Genomic DNA, 18,806 nt, shown 5'->3' on the forward strand with positions numbered 1-18,806 from the left:
CTCATTCTCGAATAGTAATGTACGGCAGGAGTCTACATACAACACGAACTCTCCCGGTAATCCCTTGCACAACACCTCAGTCAGTAGTGGTTGAAGCCTTTTTCTCACATTTTCTTATTCTTTCGTTTTCTGTTGGCGCCAGTTATCCCTTGCCACGGCAACGCACCCCGGTGAAAGTATACCAAAACTTAGCAAAGAGCTTCCATATCGTCGCGGCGGCTCAACTCGTTGCCCAGGTGTGCTCTGATCGACACAAAACGGGGCGTTCCGATTAAGTAACCATTTTTTTCATTCCAAATGTGGGAAATCAGAAACAGCTTGTGGTTGTTGGGCGTAATATCCATCACTAAGTTGTCCGGCTTAATATCGCAGTGGACGTAGTTTTTACTGTGGATGTACTGGAGTCTTTCTATCATTTGGTCAGCCAGCAACAGCATGGTTTTTGTTGTCCCGGGCCGTGGAAACCTGAAACAAATCTCCAAGAGATGAACCGAGCAGTTTCATCACCAGTATGTTATAGCCTTGCTCTTAGCAACAGTGCAAGATCTTCGGGATTCCTTCGCCTTCCTGGAGCTCTCGGTATAGTTTGTACTCATGCGTGAGGCGCTGCTGACTGCTGTCAATACGTTCCACGTGTTGCGCTACTTTGATGTCAACAGTTATGTCTATCCCCTGGTATAGACCCAGATTCAATCTTTTGTAGAACGGAATATTTTTCGCTATTAGCATACCAATCATTTTCACTTTAGTATTCTATCCTACAAAAGGAGAATGAACAATAAAAAATACGGTTTTTGTTACTATTTGAACAATCACGCACAATGAAATGGTATTGTGTACCAAATCACTTTTTGGCATCAAACGCCAATTCAGATTCAAATTTCGTTTCAAATTTTGAATTCATTTGCTTCGTGAAATATTTCAAACCACGTTTTCGCCGCACAAGTCGTCTTTTATAGGCGGATGAAATGTTTCTCTTTTCTTGTACAAATCTTGCCATTCTCATTTGCACATAGGTAGTGCTGGAACGAAAACGAGAAGAGAGTGTTTGAATTATTTCTGATGAACTTCCTTTTTTATCTCTTAACCACAAAATTAACCACCACAAAATTACCCCTAACCACAAAATTACCCCTATCTATCTCTCTCTTTTCTTCTATGGAAGATTGATTTGAGCGGTAGGATTTGGTTCAAAGCAAAAAGTTCTAATCAAAATAATGCAACAATGTTTATCCGGGTTCCATCTAATCGGATAGACACCCGATTATCAGTGCAGCTCAGAAATATCAATTTCAAAAGCGATTTGATATACGAGGGCTGACAATAAAGTAAGGTCTCCATTTTTTTTTTTCATAGAAAATGACATTTATTTACAAAAAGCGATACACCGTTGGAAAGGCCAAGGTCTTGGCTACTTTTCTACATAATCGCCATTTTTTCCAACACCTTGCGCATCCGCACGATGAACTTGTCTATGCCGGCAGAATACCACTCTCCGTCCGCCTCGCGCAGCCAGGTGTTGACCTCTTTCTGAACCTCCGCGTCACTTTCAAACTTCTTCCCTCCGAGATGTTTTTTCAGGGCGGGGAACATGTGGTAGTCACTTGGGGCCACGTCGGGACTATAGGGAGGGTGATCGATGATGTCCCAGCCAAATTTCTTGAGCGCCGCTTCATGTGGTCTTCGGTCAGCTGTTTCGGCACCCATCGGGCAGAAACTTTGTGATACTGCAAATTGTTCACAAGGATATGACGGATTGTTTCGCTGCTACACACTCCTCCAAGCTTCTCTTCCAAGTCCCTAATTGTCGCACGGCGGTTTTTGAGCATTTCTGCCTTCACTGCTTGAACAATCGCATCCGAGACCGACGGTCGGCCACTTCTCTCCTCGTCGTGAAAATTACTGCGCCCGGAATTGAACTCGCGGCTCCACTTACGCACGTTTTTTATGTCCATACACTTTTCCCCGTAAACTTCAACTAGTTGACGATGGATTTCAATAGGTGTCACCTTTTTCGCACTCAAAAAACGTATTTCAGAAGGCAATTCGCACTTGGACGCTGACGCGAGGGGTACTTCCATCGTTGACGACTGCTCAGCCAAGACTGAGCGGTCGGGGAAGCCTCACCCAGCAGCAAAGTGGTAGTGGGGGAACCAAGGAACACGGCGGTGTTTGCCAGATTTCGCCTAGCGCGTGATCCGGCGAAGTTGCAGCGTTGGAGACGTTACTTTATTGTCAGCCCTCGTATAATTTGTAAAACCGGTGATGACAAAAAATAAAGAGTTCAATAGTGCACGAAACGGTATGCTTAAGTTCAAAGTAGATGTGCCTGCTATTAATGTAATTCGCTTATCCGGCAAGGATCAATTCCCTATCAGCACGGATAATCGACAATACACTGTACTATTACTTATGTTCGGTTACTGTTGTCCTGAAAGAAATCCCCCACCCTTGGATGGATTCGTCACGATTCGCAAAACACGTTTCGTTTTTGTTTCCCATTCGTTTATTCTGTTATTCTTACATAGTATCAATTAGTTGCTTTGTTTTTATTACTCTTTTACCGTACAATAATATTTACAAACGTTCGTCTCTCACAGGCAGAAATAATAAAACATAGTTCTTTTCCGACAGTTATCAAGTTTCTAATTCTCACTTCTAATCTAACCGTTCCTCGCTGCTTGTAGGCGTGAGTACTGATCGCTTCTCCGTCCTTCGCTTTCGTGTCCTATGTTATCACCGCTTCTTCGTTCATGTAGATCGCTGCTGCTTTTGGATTTTCCACACTTTCACTATACCTATCCCTTATCAATGATCGAAATTTATCTACCAAACTGTTCTCGGTAGAAATGTACACAATCGTCGAATACATTCCTATGTCGCGTAACGTAAATAAAGGCTGTTTCTCGTTAGGGTGAATGCAGCGCGAGTGCAGCTGTTGTTTATGCGTGAATGTTTACTGCTCATTTGCGTAGCTGTTCGCTTATTTCGATTGTTTTGTCCCTCAAAAGCAAATGATCTTTGTGTTGCGCTTTCGCCACTATACTGTCGACACTTTGCACCGGGATGTACTTTATTGTAACTGTGTATATACAGATTAAATGAACATTCAACAGTCAACGAACGGGCTTCTTTTGCCGATCATTGTTTTCCCTTTTGTTACCTACTTTATGCTGATCGTTTTCATTCTTGCTCGGCACTAACAGCATCCTATCGTTGCTTCACGTTTACGATTGAATTTTTGTTTTTGTTGTTAAATATATATAGTTATGTTGATTTGTGGCAAAGCAATGGAATCCACCCATTTGCCGGCCATTTGATTCCTATCATAACGCTTTATTTGGCAAAACAAGCAACACAAACTCAAGCTGTTGGTCATCCAAATACCACAGGTTGGTACTCAGTTCCTCTGTACGAGCGCTTCATCGCCTAATTATCGCACACACGCACACAAGCGTTCCAGTGTACCATTATCATTGTGACCCCAAACTAAACACTCGATGTAATTCAACATTTTGTTACTATTATATTAAATGTACCTCACGTATTAGTAATACGACGTGTACAAGTGATTTCTACTGTGGTGTTTTTTCAATTTCCGTTTCCGCTAGTTTCCCATCACGAAAGGAGAGGCTTGCTATGGGTAGATACAATTAATTACATTAACCACGCTAAAAACCAAAACATGCTTTTAAGAAATGCGATGGAATCAAGAAACGTTTCCACGCTCTAATCGGTGCCTAATAAATTCAGACATCAAGCCTACGTAGAACCGAAATGGGAAGAACGGATGTACAAGTTCGAAGTGCACTGTTGTCTAATAGAGTTGAGATGATTTTTTTTCAGCGTTACGTTGACAATGCCGACATATCAACGACAATCAAATCAAAGTAATGAATTAAAAATGTTAGCAATCATAATTGATGATTCGTACTACAGTTTTGACGTTCTCACTGTTGTAATTTTCTTGCCAAAGTGCACAAAACAAAACAAAATTAACATTCCTTTTGTAATGATTCCCAGTGGCAGAAATCTACAAGGACGGGGAGGCGAGGGGTTTGAATGCGTTACGGTCGTTTGAATTAGGCAATTAGGTAAACACTACAACAGAGCGTGTGCAATTAGTTATGATTTAGCGCTTACAGTATGGGTCGGTTCTTCAGCACTGCACTGTCTTTGCTCTTGTTTTTTTTTCACGGACATAACGGACGCTTTTACCATCACGGCAAAGGGCACCACTAACAAGCATTACACATTGGACTACGCTTATTTACTGTATATATATTTACATACATAGTTGTGTGTGTGTATGTATGCAAAGACATAGTTGAAATTTGTTGTATGTTTCTTACTTTTGCAACGATGCTTTCTTACGAACTTTCCATTAATTTTGTTTTTAAAGAGAAGATCGCGTTTAACATTACTTCCTCTCCCGTTGGATCAATTTCATAGATTAGAATTAGATAATTTATACCCTTCTTACGCACACTTGTCGTACGCGCTACGTTTGTGTCGCATAACAACATTCCTGCTATACCTATCCTGCGCGAAAAAGTTGGTGACGATGGGTGAGAGAACGAGCTTAGCCTTAGGTTTGTGTCCTAGCACTGTATCTAGGCGCGCCGTGTGTGCACTATTTGCCAACACACCGATACATGTGAGTGTTTTTGTACTCTCCTCTCCCTACTGCACAGCTTTGTTTCTGCATCTCATTATCGGCACCTTTCACCCAACTTGCTGCACAAATCTACTCTATTTGTCCTACTGTGTTATACGATAAGGATCATGTTTCCTTTTCACCAACAAGCGGCAAGGTACGCCCCCCTTCCTCGGTGAGCGAAGGAATGAAGGAGACAATTGATGAGAACAGTGAGAAGGGGAGCAGGAGGAGAAGGACTTTCTTTTACTTTGCTGCATCGTACGTTTTAAATATATTGTGGATGTTCTTGCTAGGCGACGACTTCGATCACGGCCCGGTCCACTTGCCGTCCGGTGCGTTGCTTACAATTATTCTCATAATTTGTGGTTGGACGTTAGCCACGTCAGTCCCTCGTACAAACCGTCGCCGGTGGTGGCACAGGAAGGCTGCACGTACCAGTTCCGGTCGCGTATTCGCGTCAATCCAAGCTTTTCCTGAATTTCGTGAGGTTTCATTGCTGGAAGAAAGAGGTGGAACACACAATTAGTGATTTCGTTTATAGATACAGCCAATCGAATTGAAACCCTAAAATCGATGACAAATGGCTCCACAATTCCTTTTTTCTTTTCCGCTTCACTATGCGTTCGATGTTAATCATACTTCCTGCTTACACCCTCCTTACACAAATGTATCTGCTGCTAAAGAAATGGCCTCATAATTCTCAAACAGCTCCACCATGAATTGCCCGATTAAAGCCAAAACACGACGAAAAGGTAACTTATCTCGTCACGTAATACTTAGTTACAGCCCCTGCATATATTCACACCCGGTTCGGTACAAAAGTAACCGTGGCGATAGCGTAATCTAATCTCGTTTCTTCATATATTGCATTGCGCACAGAAAATTTTCATTCTTCTGATTACACCGGCCTAATATAAACAACTTCCTGTTCGTTTGGCCTTGCCTGCCCTAACACGGTGAAGGCTAATCTCAGCGTTGTACACCGTGTCTAAGAGCGTTACTCAACTCTTTTGCTACCTATATGGCCAACACAGTCCAGTGCGAACCGTAAAGGTACCGTAAGAAAATTGCTTGCTCACCTTCTGGCAGGTCTTGCTTGTTTGCAAATATCAGTATGATCGCATCCCGCATTTCGCGATCGTTTATTATCCGATGCAGTTCCTGCCGCGCTTCATCTATCCGATCGCGATCCGCACAATCTACCACAAAAATTAGTCCTTGAGTACCTACGAATAGCAGAAAAACAAATATAATTAATAGAACCTACAGTTTCGATGGATGTGTTGCACTTTATGCAATATTTCATACCCGTATAGTAGTGCCTCCAGAGCGGTCGTATTTTGTCCTGTCCACCAACGTCCCACACGTTGAATTTGACGTTCTTATACGTTACGGTTTCGACGTTGAAGCCGACCGTTGGAATTGTGGTTACCGATTGACCTAACTTTAGCTTATACAGTATAGCTAAAATGAAACGAAAATTGTTAGAAGCTTTTGCTAAACAAAAACACAAAATTGTCTACCCAGCAATGGTCACAACACTTACTAGTTTTTCCGGCAGCATCAAGACCAAGCATCAGGATTCGCATTTCCTTGTTGCCGAAAATTTTCGACAGCAGTTTCCCCATGTTGAATCAGATAGAATTTTGAATGGTTTGTCCGATAAGTTAAGGGTGCTTGTGAATGCACACGCTTGCTGTTGGTTGTTGATTTACCCGTACGGATGCACACACACACGTGTGTTTATCACCGTCTAGTGTGCACCTCAACCACCTATCCGCTTGCCTTCAGTGCACCATATTCCGTAGCTAGCTTTCGGTGTTTTTAACGCTCAATTGGACTGCAAATGGAAGAAGGAAAAGAAAATAATCCAGTGTTATTGAATGCTTCTCAAGCTGCAGACTAAACTTAAGCGGAGAAATAGAAATGATTCAGTGGAAATCGATTTTTGAACAGCATCCGACTTGAAACCACACAACCAGCATGCTTGCTGGTTGGTTGGGCTAGAAGAAGACTCTTTGCATTTCCTACACCCGTTGACCACAACTGCTCTTGTCTAAAGTGAAGCATAAACTTTGCACAGCCGGAAAGCCTTCAATAGCAATACCACAACCAGATTCCGATGTGTACAACGAATGATTAAATGGTGAATGAATATGAAGCATTTGTGCTCAACTTAATTTGAAAATGAGTATAGTCTGGTACCCATTGTTTCGGACAATCGTAAACCAATATCGGGAGAACAAAAAAACCGAACCATTAATCACCAATCCTGAGGGTTCGCAATATATTAGAAGGCTAAGAGCATTTCTCTCATGGTTTTCCTGTGGTTTACATGCATAATGCATAATGTGTTTTTAATAAAATTAATTTTTAATTCAATATAATATGATACACATTTTGCGCATGTAACAATGCCTTCTTTCATGACATAAATTGTACCACTTGCACCATTCGTTTTCCCTTTCCATAGACCGAAGGGGATTTCCGTAACGCTCTCCACCACCGTATAAATGGAATGTCAATTATTAAGTATACATTTTTATCATAATCGCAATAATGCAATGTTTACGCACGGTTGTACGGGGGCTTCCCACTCCTGCATTCCGTCTCATTTTTTTTTGACGCACAAAGGTTAAAGTCGATTTATGATATTTACTTCCGTTATCAGACATTGGGACGCTACATTCTAGTGTAGTGACGTCCTCAAGGCGAGCAATCGAACGAATCCACCGTTAGCCGACGCCATTTTTATGGGAGCATATTTTTGCATAAACGTTTAACCTTTACACGCACCAAACACGAACTGATTACTAAAGGCGTGCAATGGAGGAAATAGAAGGAAAAAAAAGGTTATTTTGCCGGAACAAAAAGGAGGAAAGCAATATGAGAAAGAAAAGGGAAAAAACGAAAGCAAAATGATTGACTCTATAAGTTACATAAATCGAATGGTTGGTAAGATAGAAGAAAAATGCTACCACCGTTGCATAGGGTTGGACGGACATGGTAATAATCCCAAGTACACTACCAAACCGTGGGAGTTTCGAGAGCTTTCAAGCAACCAGTAACAACAAAAACTCGGGGCATAAAAATAGTTTATCAACATAATGAACCACCTCCCACACTCTCCGACCCGTCTGTTTATTGGCAGCTCGCACCAAAGCATCGTTGATAATGGCGTGACGTTGGAACTTCCTTCAAGCGCGTAAAACACGGATGCCGTTCCAGCCCGCTCCGTTCGACGGGGGGTGCATATTTGTGTCGCTTCCGCTAACATTCAGTTTAATAAAAAGTTGAACGAGAAAAATACAACCTTACTACAGTTTTCTCTTTTACTATTGCTTGAAACATTTTTCAAGAATTAGGAAAAAAAAACATCGCTCTCCTAACAGGTTATGAAGAGTACAAAATTCATTCACAAATTGTTGTTTGAAGCAGGAAAGAAAAATTGATTCCATCACTTCCCTTCGTTACAATTGCACACACCGCAGCACGGTTATCGATGTCCGAAAGCCGAAGGAAATAAAAAGTGCAAGATCCCTCAATGTTATGCCGATAATTTATGCTTCCCGCGTAATACTACGTCAATCCGTTGTATCCGCTAGACGTTTTTCTGTGATTGTGTGTCGGTCTCGAGTGACGGAAAATTATTCGCTGGCATGATGTAACGGGTGGCGATCGTGTCCCACCATCATGTACACGATGATCCACCACTACGACAATGATGTAAGAGCACGCTGATAGTATTAACCCGCTGGACAAACCCAGAAGTATAACGTTAACTTTGCAGCACAAACATAGAAACTGTTTCAACGCATTCTTTTTCAAATGCTCGGTGGTACTGATGCGTTCATCAAGTGCTGCTGTGCCACAAAACTTTGCCGTGGAGCACTAGTGCTTCCTGCTGATTAATTAACCCTTTTTCTCTCGCTTCTTCCCAGTACATTCCAGTCGAGTGGTAGGCAAGGGCGATTAGAACAAGGAAGGAGGTAGGTATAGAAGAATTATTAACCTAACACACGTCAACCATCCCAATGACATGAACACGACAAGAAGGGACCATTAGACCCGTTGTCAGGGGACCTCCACCTTCGGTTAGGATAGCGGGTTCGATGATGATAGTTGCACGCACATGACAGTACACACTGGGAGCATGTGTCTGAGTGTCGTTTTGCTACATGTGGGGAACATTTTAAGTTGCAGATCACGACTTCCAGCAGTGCCGAGAAATACCAAGAATTGCCACCACCAGTTCCCAGCAATCGTTATGCTACGGACAATGAACAAGACACGTGATGCTAACGCACAAATGGCATCCACAGTTAGATGGAATATGACTTTCTAGTATCAAACCTAAAATGAAAGAAATATTTTAAAAGATAATAGCGTTAACTGAGTATTTTAGGACCTCCTTAACTAAAAACAAAAAATAATGTTCTTAATTGATTGAGAAAAAAACATTACGAAAATTTTGGATTTCCTTCATTGTTATCATGCAAACTCTCTCTCTGTGTCATGTGGGCGTTTTTAATGGGGTAGATATAGGTTTCCTTTCGTCACCCTTCATTTAGCCCACATAGAAAGGAACAATTATCGATTTAGTGTCATCCGTAAGTTGGGAACCTAGTCGCGACCAAATGGAAACTCGAGCACAAGAACACACGAAAGCAAGGGGGGAGCTTTTCCAGGTCATTGAAACGCATACCTTCGTCTTCGTGCATGGAGTCTGCTGTAGCAGTTTCGTTCGTTCTTTCATTTTGCACTGGCTAGACACAATGCTCACCAAGTCGAGTCGAGGGTGTCGTGATGCTGTCACCTCCCTCCTCCTAGCGACATCATTAACACGTGCGGTTGAAAGGTTTTATTGCCCTGGACGAAGAAGGGAACAGTCGGTAGACATTGTGGCGGATGCATCTGCACCGTATATACATCGTCATGCTAGTCTCGCGACTTTTTATACACCCACTTTAATGCTAGTTGATAGCACGTTCTTTGCACTAGACTTTATTGATCTCATTTTGTCTGTCTCTCTCTCTTTGAACAATTGAGGTTTGTCTGTTGAAGCCCCAAAGCATTGGTTGCAATGGGAATAAAGACAGAAATTATTGTATCTATCTACTATAAAGATGCCAAGGGATAAGAAAGAGATAAATTTCCAGCATCAAAAGAACAATCTAAAGTTACTATTTCATTTACGACATGTGAACGAATCATACAAACAAATTTTGTCAACTTTTAATAAAAAAAACAAGTAGGAGTAAATTTGTAATAAAATCTCCATCCACAGCAACAGCAGACGAGATAATTCCCAAATGAAATATATTGGTCAAGATCATCAACATCCCCCGTATACACACACACACAACTGGATCACATTACACACCAAACTGTAACAGCAGCAGCTTACGGTTATCCATTTGCAACCGAAAATGTGTAAACGAAACAGTAATAAAATTAAAGCTTTATTACATCATCATCATCAGCATCATCATCATCGTCATATTTTGCAAAACGCAACTCACCCACAGTGCAAAATCTCATTTGCATGCTCTATATTCGCAACGCCTCCAAACGTTCCCAACTCTTATCCCCAACGAGCAAAATGGCATTACACGCGCTAATGGAACAAGGATACAAGATTAGTACATATAATATTTGGCGCTCCGTGTCTAGCCAGTCTCTGAACCAGTTTTAAATCCACTGTTCTCAGTGGGACGAACGTTCATAACTTTTTATTTCATAAAATTTACTTTAAATTAATTATTTTTATTTATTATTATTTTTTGACGCACCCACGGCCTAATTGAAGTAATAACATAAGTGTTGTCTACGAAGATGCTGAGTACTCTGGTTGGCATTAAAGAATATTGTATTCTGAGCTCTTCAAAATTAATTAACCAAAATTGCTATTCATACTTGAAATTAGTATCTGCAAATTCTGGCATTTCCAACATATAATAATTATTCCTTATCAGAACAGCTTTCCATGCAGAACGAACATTAACCATCCCATGATCAGAAAGGATGATTTAGATGGTTTACCCAACCTCAGGTACTGTCCTGTTGTGCTGTGTTTCCGCACTCGATACACCAATGCTGGTCTTTTGTAGTGTCAATCAAATCGAATAATCTAATTTCCGGCCACCGTACCCGGGTGGCCCCATTATTCTTGCGATCATCAACAATTCTACCGACACGAGTTCCCCCTCCGGTTTCCCACCAGCGCCATTTGACAACTGTCGCTAATGCTCGGGAATGAGGACGGTGCGGCAAAAGCCGAAGATATGTATGTTCCACTGTGCACACGAAGCATTATGATATATGTTTCTCCTGAGATCTGCCGCACGGAAGCTTTATGGCGATGCCCTGATTTAGTTTCTGTCTTCCTTTTGTGAAGAAAGATGACTGAGACGTGACAAAACAGACCTGGTAACAACCTTGGTGTAATGTCGTGTATTATGCATGAAAGCATGTAGACACGCAATTTCTATTCAGGTTGAATCGCATAAGGCTAAAATTTGCTAAAATGCTTATTAAAGGGTAGTTTTAAACATTGTTTTTTTTTGCTTATCAAGAAGATTCTTTAATACAAACCAAACATAAGACACACTTTACGGACTCAATATTCTCATACGAAACTAATCCAATTTATAGCTGAATTGAATGATTGCAGCGACCATGTCCATAGACTTTGATTTTGATTCTTCTTCGCGTCGAATAACTTCATCTCAATTGACTGCACACCCATGTCGGCTCTCTCTCTCTCTCTCTGGAATTGATTAAGATCTATAAATGCTTCCCCACAGAAAAAGATTTTGTTTCTCCAATTTCTAAAGAACCTTTCATTCAAGTTCAAAGAAGAAAAAAAACCTTTCAATCAAGCTGTTATAATTATGCTTATATCAACACAATCATCAGATCCACTGCACCTTCCGGCTGTACACACTAACTTTGTACATTACAAGTCGGTTCAAATTCATCACAAATCCAATTTGTTTGTACGCAGATTTTTTAAAGTACCCGGAGGGTAATTACAGAACAAGCAATTCATCACCGTTTACAGCACCGCAGATACCCGAACAAAGCCGGTGGAAAAGTTCGTTCGTGTTTCCAAGCTTATTAATAGTCTGTTAGGCTCTTCTGACAAGTGGTTTATATTTTTTCCCCCATGTTCAGTACACTTCAAACTTTGCGCACCTGTTTGAGCTTGATGGGAAGAAACACAGCGAGGGGCACAGAGATAGACGAAAGCCCATAACAGAGCTAGACCATCCTTCAGTATTTCTGGGCACGTCTTTTCACCAACGAAAAGGGAGTGGAAATTGTCGCCCCCTGTCAAAGGAAAACCACCAAATTTGTCCCCTTCTGTCTGGTGCAGGAAATCTAACAGATGGAGCTAAAAGAACTCAGCAAAATAGACGATAAATAAATATTAGCTTTCGCTCGACTATTTCTGTGGATCATGGATGTCTAAACCTCTGTTGCACGGTTACCAGATGGAATTGAAACCGGCACCTAACAAACACACACTTGCGAGAAAATTGCAAAAAGCTCCAGCTATAGCTCGCTATACCTTTGCACAGTCAGTTTGCTCGATAAAAAGCCCTCCAAATGCTGGGCTAGCAATCAGCTCCAAAAAGGGCTTCATCATGTCCCGTTGTGGGATGGGGTGTATAAAAGAGGATGGACTTACTGTGCTATTCGTTTCGTTCCATGTGGCACAACAAACACACCCACACGGGTGTGGGATAAAAATAGGTTCCAGGCATCCACCGACGTCGATTGCCTACAAATTTAACATCGTTTGCTGATCCTTCAAAGAATTTTCGTGTAATAAACGATAAGTAGGTAGAGTCCATTTCAACCATCAACCAGCCTTTACCAAATTTACAAAATCTTCAGAGAATTTCATAATATGTTTTTTTCCTTGGAACCATTTCCAATGCCAATAAGTGTCTTCTTACTCTGGCAATACCCACGGGTAAATATACATCTCCACTAAGGTTCTGAAATGTGGCGTGCTAGTGGACGAGGACATCGTCATTAACATCATCGTCATCAGGGTACCAGCATGATTGGACGGATGAAAATTAATCATGCTCTCCATGGAAAAACCGAACGTTTCCCGATCAAACAGGGTTCCCTCAATTCTCGACGTTGTTGCTCCCAATTTCACCCGGTTCCCGGGCAGGCCACAACTATACCCATATCCAAGGGCGCAGAGAATTTTTCATCGATATTTTATGAGCGAAGCGGTGTGTGCGGTTTGTGTGGTTTTGGTTGATTTTTCATCAGAAAACACACACACACATACCACATCACAACAACGTTTAGATGCGTTTCCCTGCCCTGTTTCTGTTCTGTCCACATCATAAAACATCATGTTGTATAATAATAATAATAACGACGACATCGACGACGAACATCGCCCCGAAACCATATCCATCATTACGAAAAGGAATGAAAGAGAAAGCGATACCGGGGACAGGTACTGGACCTCCCCATATCAATACCCGGTGTTCCGGTTCAAAAAGCCTTTCCGGTTCCTGTGTGTTTGTGTACACCAAAGGGGGAAACGAGAATAGCTACAAGACCGGTGGGCCTGTCTTTCCAGAATTCAATGGTTTTTGGAAGGGAACTTCATACATTCCTTGCCAAACCCCTTAGCTAACCACACCGATCCGTATTACCCCGCCATCATAAGGGGTTTATAGTTTATTTTTAAAAAGTCAACAGAATTTTTCATTTTGTTATAGAACTAATTCAAGATCCAATGGATGTTTCGTTTCTGTGGACAAAGATTTCATATTCGCTTCGTTCCATTTCTTCATGGAAGCTACGAATTCAACAATTTTTTTAATGTTTTCAAAGGTCTAAACCATGATCCATGAAAATGTGTTTGTCTACATTCTCTTGCGGTCTCGATTAAACAATACCAGAGCAAATGTTGAAGTAGAACGCCACGGAAATAAAGAGTGCAACGATTTGTTAAACAATCCTTTGAAAAAACATTCTATTGCCATTTGAAAATGAGCTCGCTAAAGGTCAACAAATTAAAGTAACGAAAATTGTTAAGAATAAAACACGAAACACAAAACATTCGAGCAAAACCGATAAAGCGCTACACATTGACGGAAGAACGAATGCCCCAAAACGTGGGTTCGATTGGTTTGCACGGGGAACAGAAATAAATCAATTTCTCCCTTTACATTTTTTTCCCAGGAAAGGGAAAAACTCAACCACCGAATCCGACAACGGCGTGTTCGGAAGCAGCATCAGTGTTCTCCTGGATGGACGGAAATATGCTCAATCAAACCGTAAAACGATACTTGTTTGAGTTTGGAGAGCAAAAGTGAAACCAATAAAAGACAAATAATGTTACGTTCCGGTTACGCGACCCGAAAGCGATTTCGGTGTGGGATTTTTCGCGGCTCGTTGTAGAACAAAAATCGACCATCAGAAAAAACCCCGACTGTCAAATGATTAATAAATTTTATTTCAAATGTTAAAAGAACACAAACTGGGGCGGATGCTTCTGTGAATGGAAATATAAGAGTGTATTTACAAGACGTGCTGATGCAGCTCGAGCTTTTCTGCTGGATTGCCAATAGATCCACAATGCACAAAGAGTCAACGTAATATTTCAGAATTGTTTAAAAAAATAGGACATTGGAGCTATTTTATCTTGAACAGATTTAATTGTTTCATATATTTTTTTTTAAATTTCGTATTATATTTTTAAATTTTATTTTTTTTCTTTTTAATTTTTGTGGCTTATCTGCTACTATCTTTCCATACAAACTAGCATGCCTTAGTAGCCTACGTTAACGTTGGATTTTTTTGTAAATAAAATATCTAATCAGTTGCTCGAGAGTTATCAAAACAAAGGCATTTTTCTAGCAGTTCAGACCCAGATCAGGCCATGTTTCTTATATGTTGGAAATATTACCAAACTTTTCTTAGGGGCGCCCACGTCGTGTTTGTGATAAACGGCGCCGGTTCGACCCGACAGCACCGGGTATCAAATCCCATCCGGACTGTCGCCCCGTAGCAAGGACTGACTATACGGATACGTGATAAAAAGACTACGTAGCAAGGACTGACTACACGGATACGTGGTCGGCAAAGTCCGGCCCACGGGCCAAATCCGGCCCGCTAGATGATTTGATTCGGCCCGCGAGGAAATTTTTGTAGGACTCACGAAGAACAAAAAATCAAATTATCAGGATAAACGATTTTTTTAGTCCTGTGAATCAAAATCAACATCATTTATTTCGTATCTATGTATATAACTTTTTTCTAAAAAAAATCATCTAATCTCTTGTGGAGTAAACCCTGTATCCTCATGTTTCAAGATTTGTTTCAAGTATTTGGACCGCAGGTTCAGGTTATTTTTTGCTGCCTAGCCCTTTTGGTGAAAACTCTGCCGACTTCTGTTCTAGCATTATACAGCCTGGTCTCAATAAGTCGCTCCATATTTGCTCTGTTGTTTGACAGACACCGTATTTAGATTTAAAATTTCTATTTTCCTTCCTTTTTTGTACTAGGTATTGCTATATTTCAATTGCTTTATTTCATATGATGTTACGAATAAACAGAAAATATAACCATTCTACATTAAGATCTACTCTCAATGTGCGGCAACTGTCAAAAGAAAAGCACAAGCTGCAACGAGTAGCTTAAAGCGCATCGTGTAAATACACCCTAACGGTTGCAAGAATGATAAGAACACCATTTTATGAGCATGCGGCATACCTTTGAGGAGGCAATTTTATTTCTATTTCATGAAAAAAGCACGATGTCAGTCTAGTTAAGAGCTGGCTGGATGGGTAGATTGCAACGGTCCTTTTCGCCGATGGGTGTTAATTTATTCATAAATGAAATGTTTCTACAGACCGTCCGGATCTACCTTTTTTTTTCGTCGTTCGTTCTACTCAAGGCTGGGCAGGTTTTCGTCACAACACTTGTACTTTACCTTAAAAGTCAAACAAAATTCTTAAAGTCTTCTTTGACTATTTTCTGTTTTTGTTCATTCAACAAACTTTTCAAAGTGTGTGCGATTATTTATGCTATCGTCTGATCATTGCTCGTTGGCCCACATACTAATTGGATGTGATTTATGAGGGTGACATAAGATTCGATCGCAAAGCGATTTCAATCATCGGCCCATTCGGATACAGTACTGCATCCTATTAGAAAACTGCAAAACTAAAAGCATATTTTCACAAGTCTCGCGCTCACGTGTTGGCCAGCCCCGTGGATCCAGCCATGTGGGTAAAGTGATAATTAGACGCCGTGTGCCTTTCTCACAAACATCCCACGTTTGACTGATGATGGATGCGTTTCACATTCAACATTCAAGTGCCTGCAAAAGTGATACTAATTTCTCTTACGGCTCTACCAAACCCCTGCCATCATGCAGAGGTCCTATACAAACCCTTTTCCTTCCCGTGTTGCCCCCCGGTTATCGGCTAATTAACGACATCAACATTAGACGGCATGGTCCGGGAGGTCCTGTCACTACTGCTCACGGGGTACACACGAGCAGTAGCACCGGTAGAGCATGCTAACACGAGTGGGTGCGTGGTATGCGAAGCCAATGTTGTGTGAGCGTGAATAAATGAAACATGACACACACCACACATCACATCCCATCACCCACCATCTCCATTAGGAGAAGAACCGACGGTGGGTGGTGAACATGGTGAAGGGAAAATTAGTTGCAGATGGATACCTGAAGCAGCATACTGATAAAGTTGTAACGCTTCACTAGCATCTTAAACAGAGCCATTTATAGGTGTACGTTGAAAAGAAAAGTTGAGGAAAATGTCTAAAACGAGTTTATTAATTTCTAAATAAATTATGAACGACAGTGTCTATCATTTGATAATCAGCTTTTAATTTTATGCAACGTAAATTTAATATGATCACCAGCACAGCAAAAAAGGATGCAAAAGCACAAAATATACAAATATCAGACAATGTAATAAATATCGATCAATTTCATTTCATCTTGCAACTTGTCAATCAGATGGACACTGAAACAATATGTAAAACGTAAACGTCTGTCCACCTTAAAGCTCTTCTAAGCCCAACTGACTACCACACGCATGATTAATCAGGAAACGCAATGACATTTGTTAGCAGCACAACAAGCAAAAAAACACACACCACACACACAGTATAGTGGATGAATGAACATCATGCGAGAGGAAACAAAATTTCAACAAAGAAAAAAAAAGAAAAAAAAGGAAATAACAACAACACAGCATTAAACAAACACACCACAAACGCACCGAGCAGAATGACGATAAGCAAACGTGTGGACGAAGTGTGCATAGGAACAGCAGATAAGAGCAGCAGAGAGCAGCAACATAAGTGTGGCGATAAAACATTCCATTTTCACCCATTTCATATTCACTTAATTTGTCGGCGATGCGGAAAAATACCGACCAGTTGGAAAAGTGAGCCCCGTACAAAAATGTGCGAGGGCGAATGAGCCGAGAATAAGCAACATACATATACACATTTACGCTTGGCAAACGCATGCGAACAAACCGTACGCGCCTTTGCATTACGATCATGTTTCCGGTCGCACAGAGACACATCGACTCCCGTACACGTAGAGGGACGTGGCATGGCTAAGCATCTGGTTACATTAGGAGTAGGAAAAAAGCGATTCAATTTCAATATTTGATCAAGCGTTGCAAACGGACAGAACGGTTAGAGGGGAATAAAGAACATGGTTGGGCTTTACTTGTGTTATGGTAAATAATTGTTTGAAAGATGGAGTAAGTGTATGCAAATAAAGTTAATAATTTGTATTTTTAGGAGTTTTTTACATCGACTGATAAGCAAAAGAAGCTTAATACATAACAGACAGTTATAACGATACAATATAGAAAAAAATTTCAAAAAGTTATCACAATAACTTCACTTATTCAAGTCATAGTCAGATAACAATGTAACTCATAAAGAATGCAAACAATAGCACAAGATCATTATTGCGACTACGAAATAGCACGTAACTTTCGAATATACAATATGTGCAATTGTCATAGTTGAATGGCAGTTTATAAAGTTTAATTATAAAATTGTATAAAAAAGATTCTCATTGAGGTGCTTATTTAATTTTAATATAATTTAATATAATTTAGTATCATTTAATTAAATTTGATTGATTTTTAATCAAACCGTTAATTTGAAAAAGACTACTACTTCTTCTTGGCATGACGTCCTTTAAGGTTAGGTCGGCCATTTCTAACTTACAAGGCTTATATGTATTTATAAGTTAGCCAGATATATCATTAGGTCACCCGGCTAAGTTAAAGAATTTATAATGATTATACATAATTCTTTGTATAACAGACAACATTAAAGAACGAAAAATATTCTTAATATTGAATGTCATTGAAATTTTTAACCTATCAAACAACAAATTTGTTATTATTGAAAATGTATATATAAACGATCCATCAGTATGATCTGCCATCGTTGCGATCTAGACCTGGCTAGCAAATATTAACTCGAATATTTCAAGAGCTAACGCTGACCACCGGTTCAAAATGTAACAAAAAAAAATTACTAGTTCATTGCCATTTCTACGGCCACTGCGAATGCCACCTCTAGCAAGTAAGAAGTTGCTTACAAGATCAATGAACTGAAATCGAATGAATTATCATCGGTTCCACATGTTGCGTTTGCTAAACTTCTTCAGGTTCTTCCGAACGTTAGTTTCTTTTTGTGAATTAAAATTATAGAGGAAGAGGAGCATTGCAACAGCCGTAATTGCACAGGGTAACTAGACAAAAATTATGTACAATTTTTAGCACAAAATTGGAACCGCGTTAACAAAACATGTTCCTGCATGTGATTGTTAAACCATCAATAATTGACACTTGTTGTTCGCTAGATAACAGAATCACAATAGCAAAGCATTACATGAGTACCACCAACACTTCTTTCGCTCGATGTAGTATCCGGTGAGAGTGACTTTCATTCAAGTTTACGCTACACGACAAGCAAAAGCAGGAAGATACAGCCGTGGATGGAAAGTTGTAACTATCATTCATGTCGTATCGAACAAAGCCGGTTTGAGAGATGCTGCGACATTCACCACGGTCATGGCATACATTGGCTGGCTTGC

General features: G+C 40.5%; 1 protein-coding gene across 4 annotated transcripts in view; it reads right to left on the reverse strand.

The window, feature by feature from the left end:
* Positions 1-2,483: 2,483 nt before the first annotated feature.
* LOC125768928 (ADP-ribosylation factor 6) overlaps positions 2,484-18,806 on the reverse strand; it is a 41,059-nt gene continuing 24,736 nt past the window's right edge. For all 4 annotated transcript variants that reach the window (XM_049437266.1, XM_049437269.1, XM_049437265.1 and 1 more), the window contains 4 exons: positions 6,207-6,500; positions 5,969-6,124; positions 5,740-5,886; positions 2,484-5,156 (listed from right to left, as the gene is read on the reverse strand). In XM_049437266.1, coding sequence (XP_049293223.1) covers positions 5,014-5,156; positions 5,740-5,886; positions 5,969-6,124; positions 6,207-6,288 — 528 coding nt within the window. In that variant the 5' untranslated portion in view covers positions 6,289-6,500 and the 3' untranslated portion in view covers positions 2,484-5,013. The remainder of the gene's footprint in view (positions 5,157-5,739; positions 5,887-5,968; positions 6,125-6,206; positions 6,501-18,806) is intronic.

Source organism: Anopheles funestus, chromosome 3RL (genome assembly GCF_943734845.2).
Source record: "Anopheles funestus chromosome 3RL, idAnoFuneDA-416_04, whole genome shotgun sequence".
NCBI lineage: Eukaryota > Metazoa > Arthropoda > Insecta > Diptera > Culicidae > Anopheles > Anopheles funestus.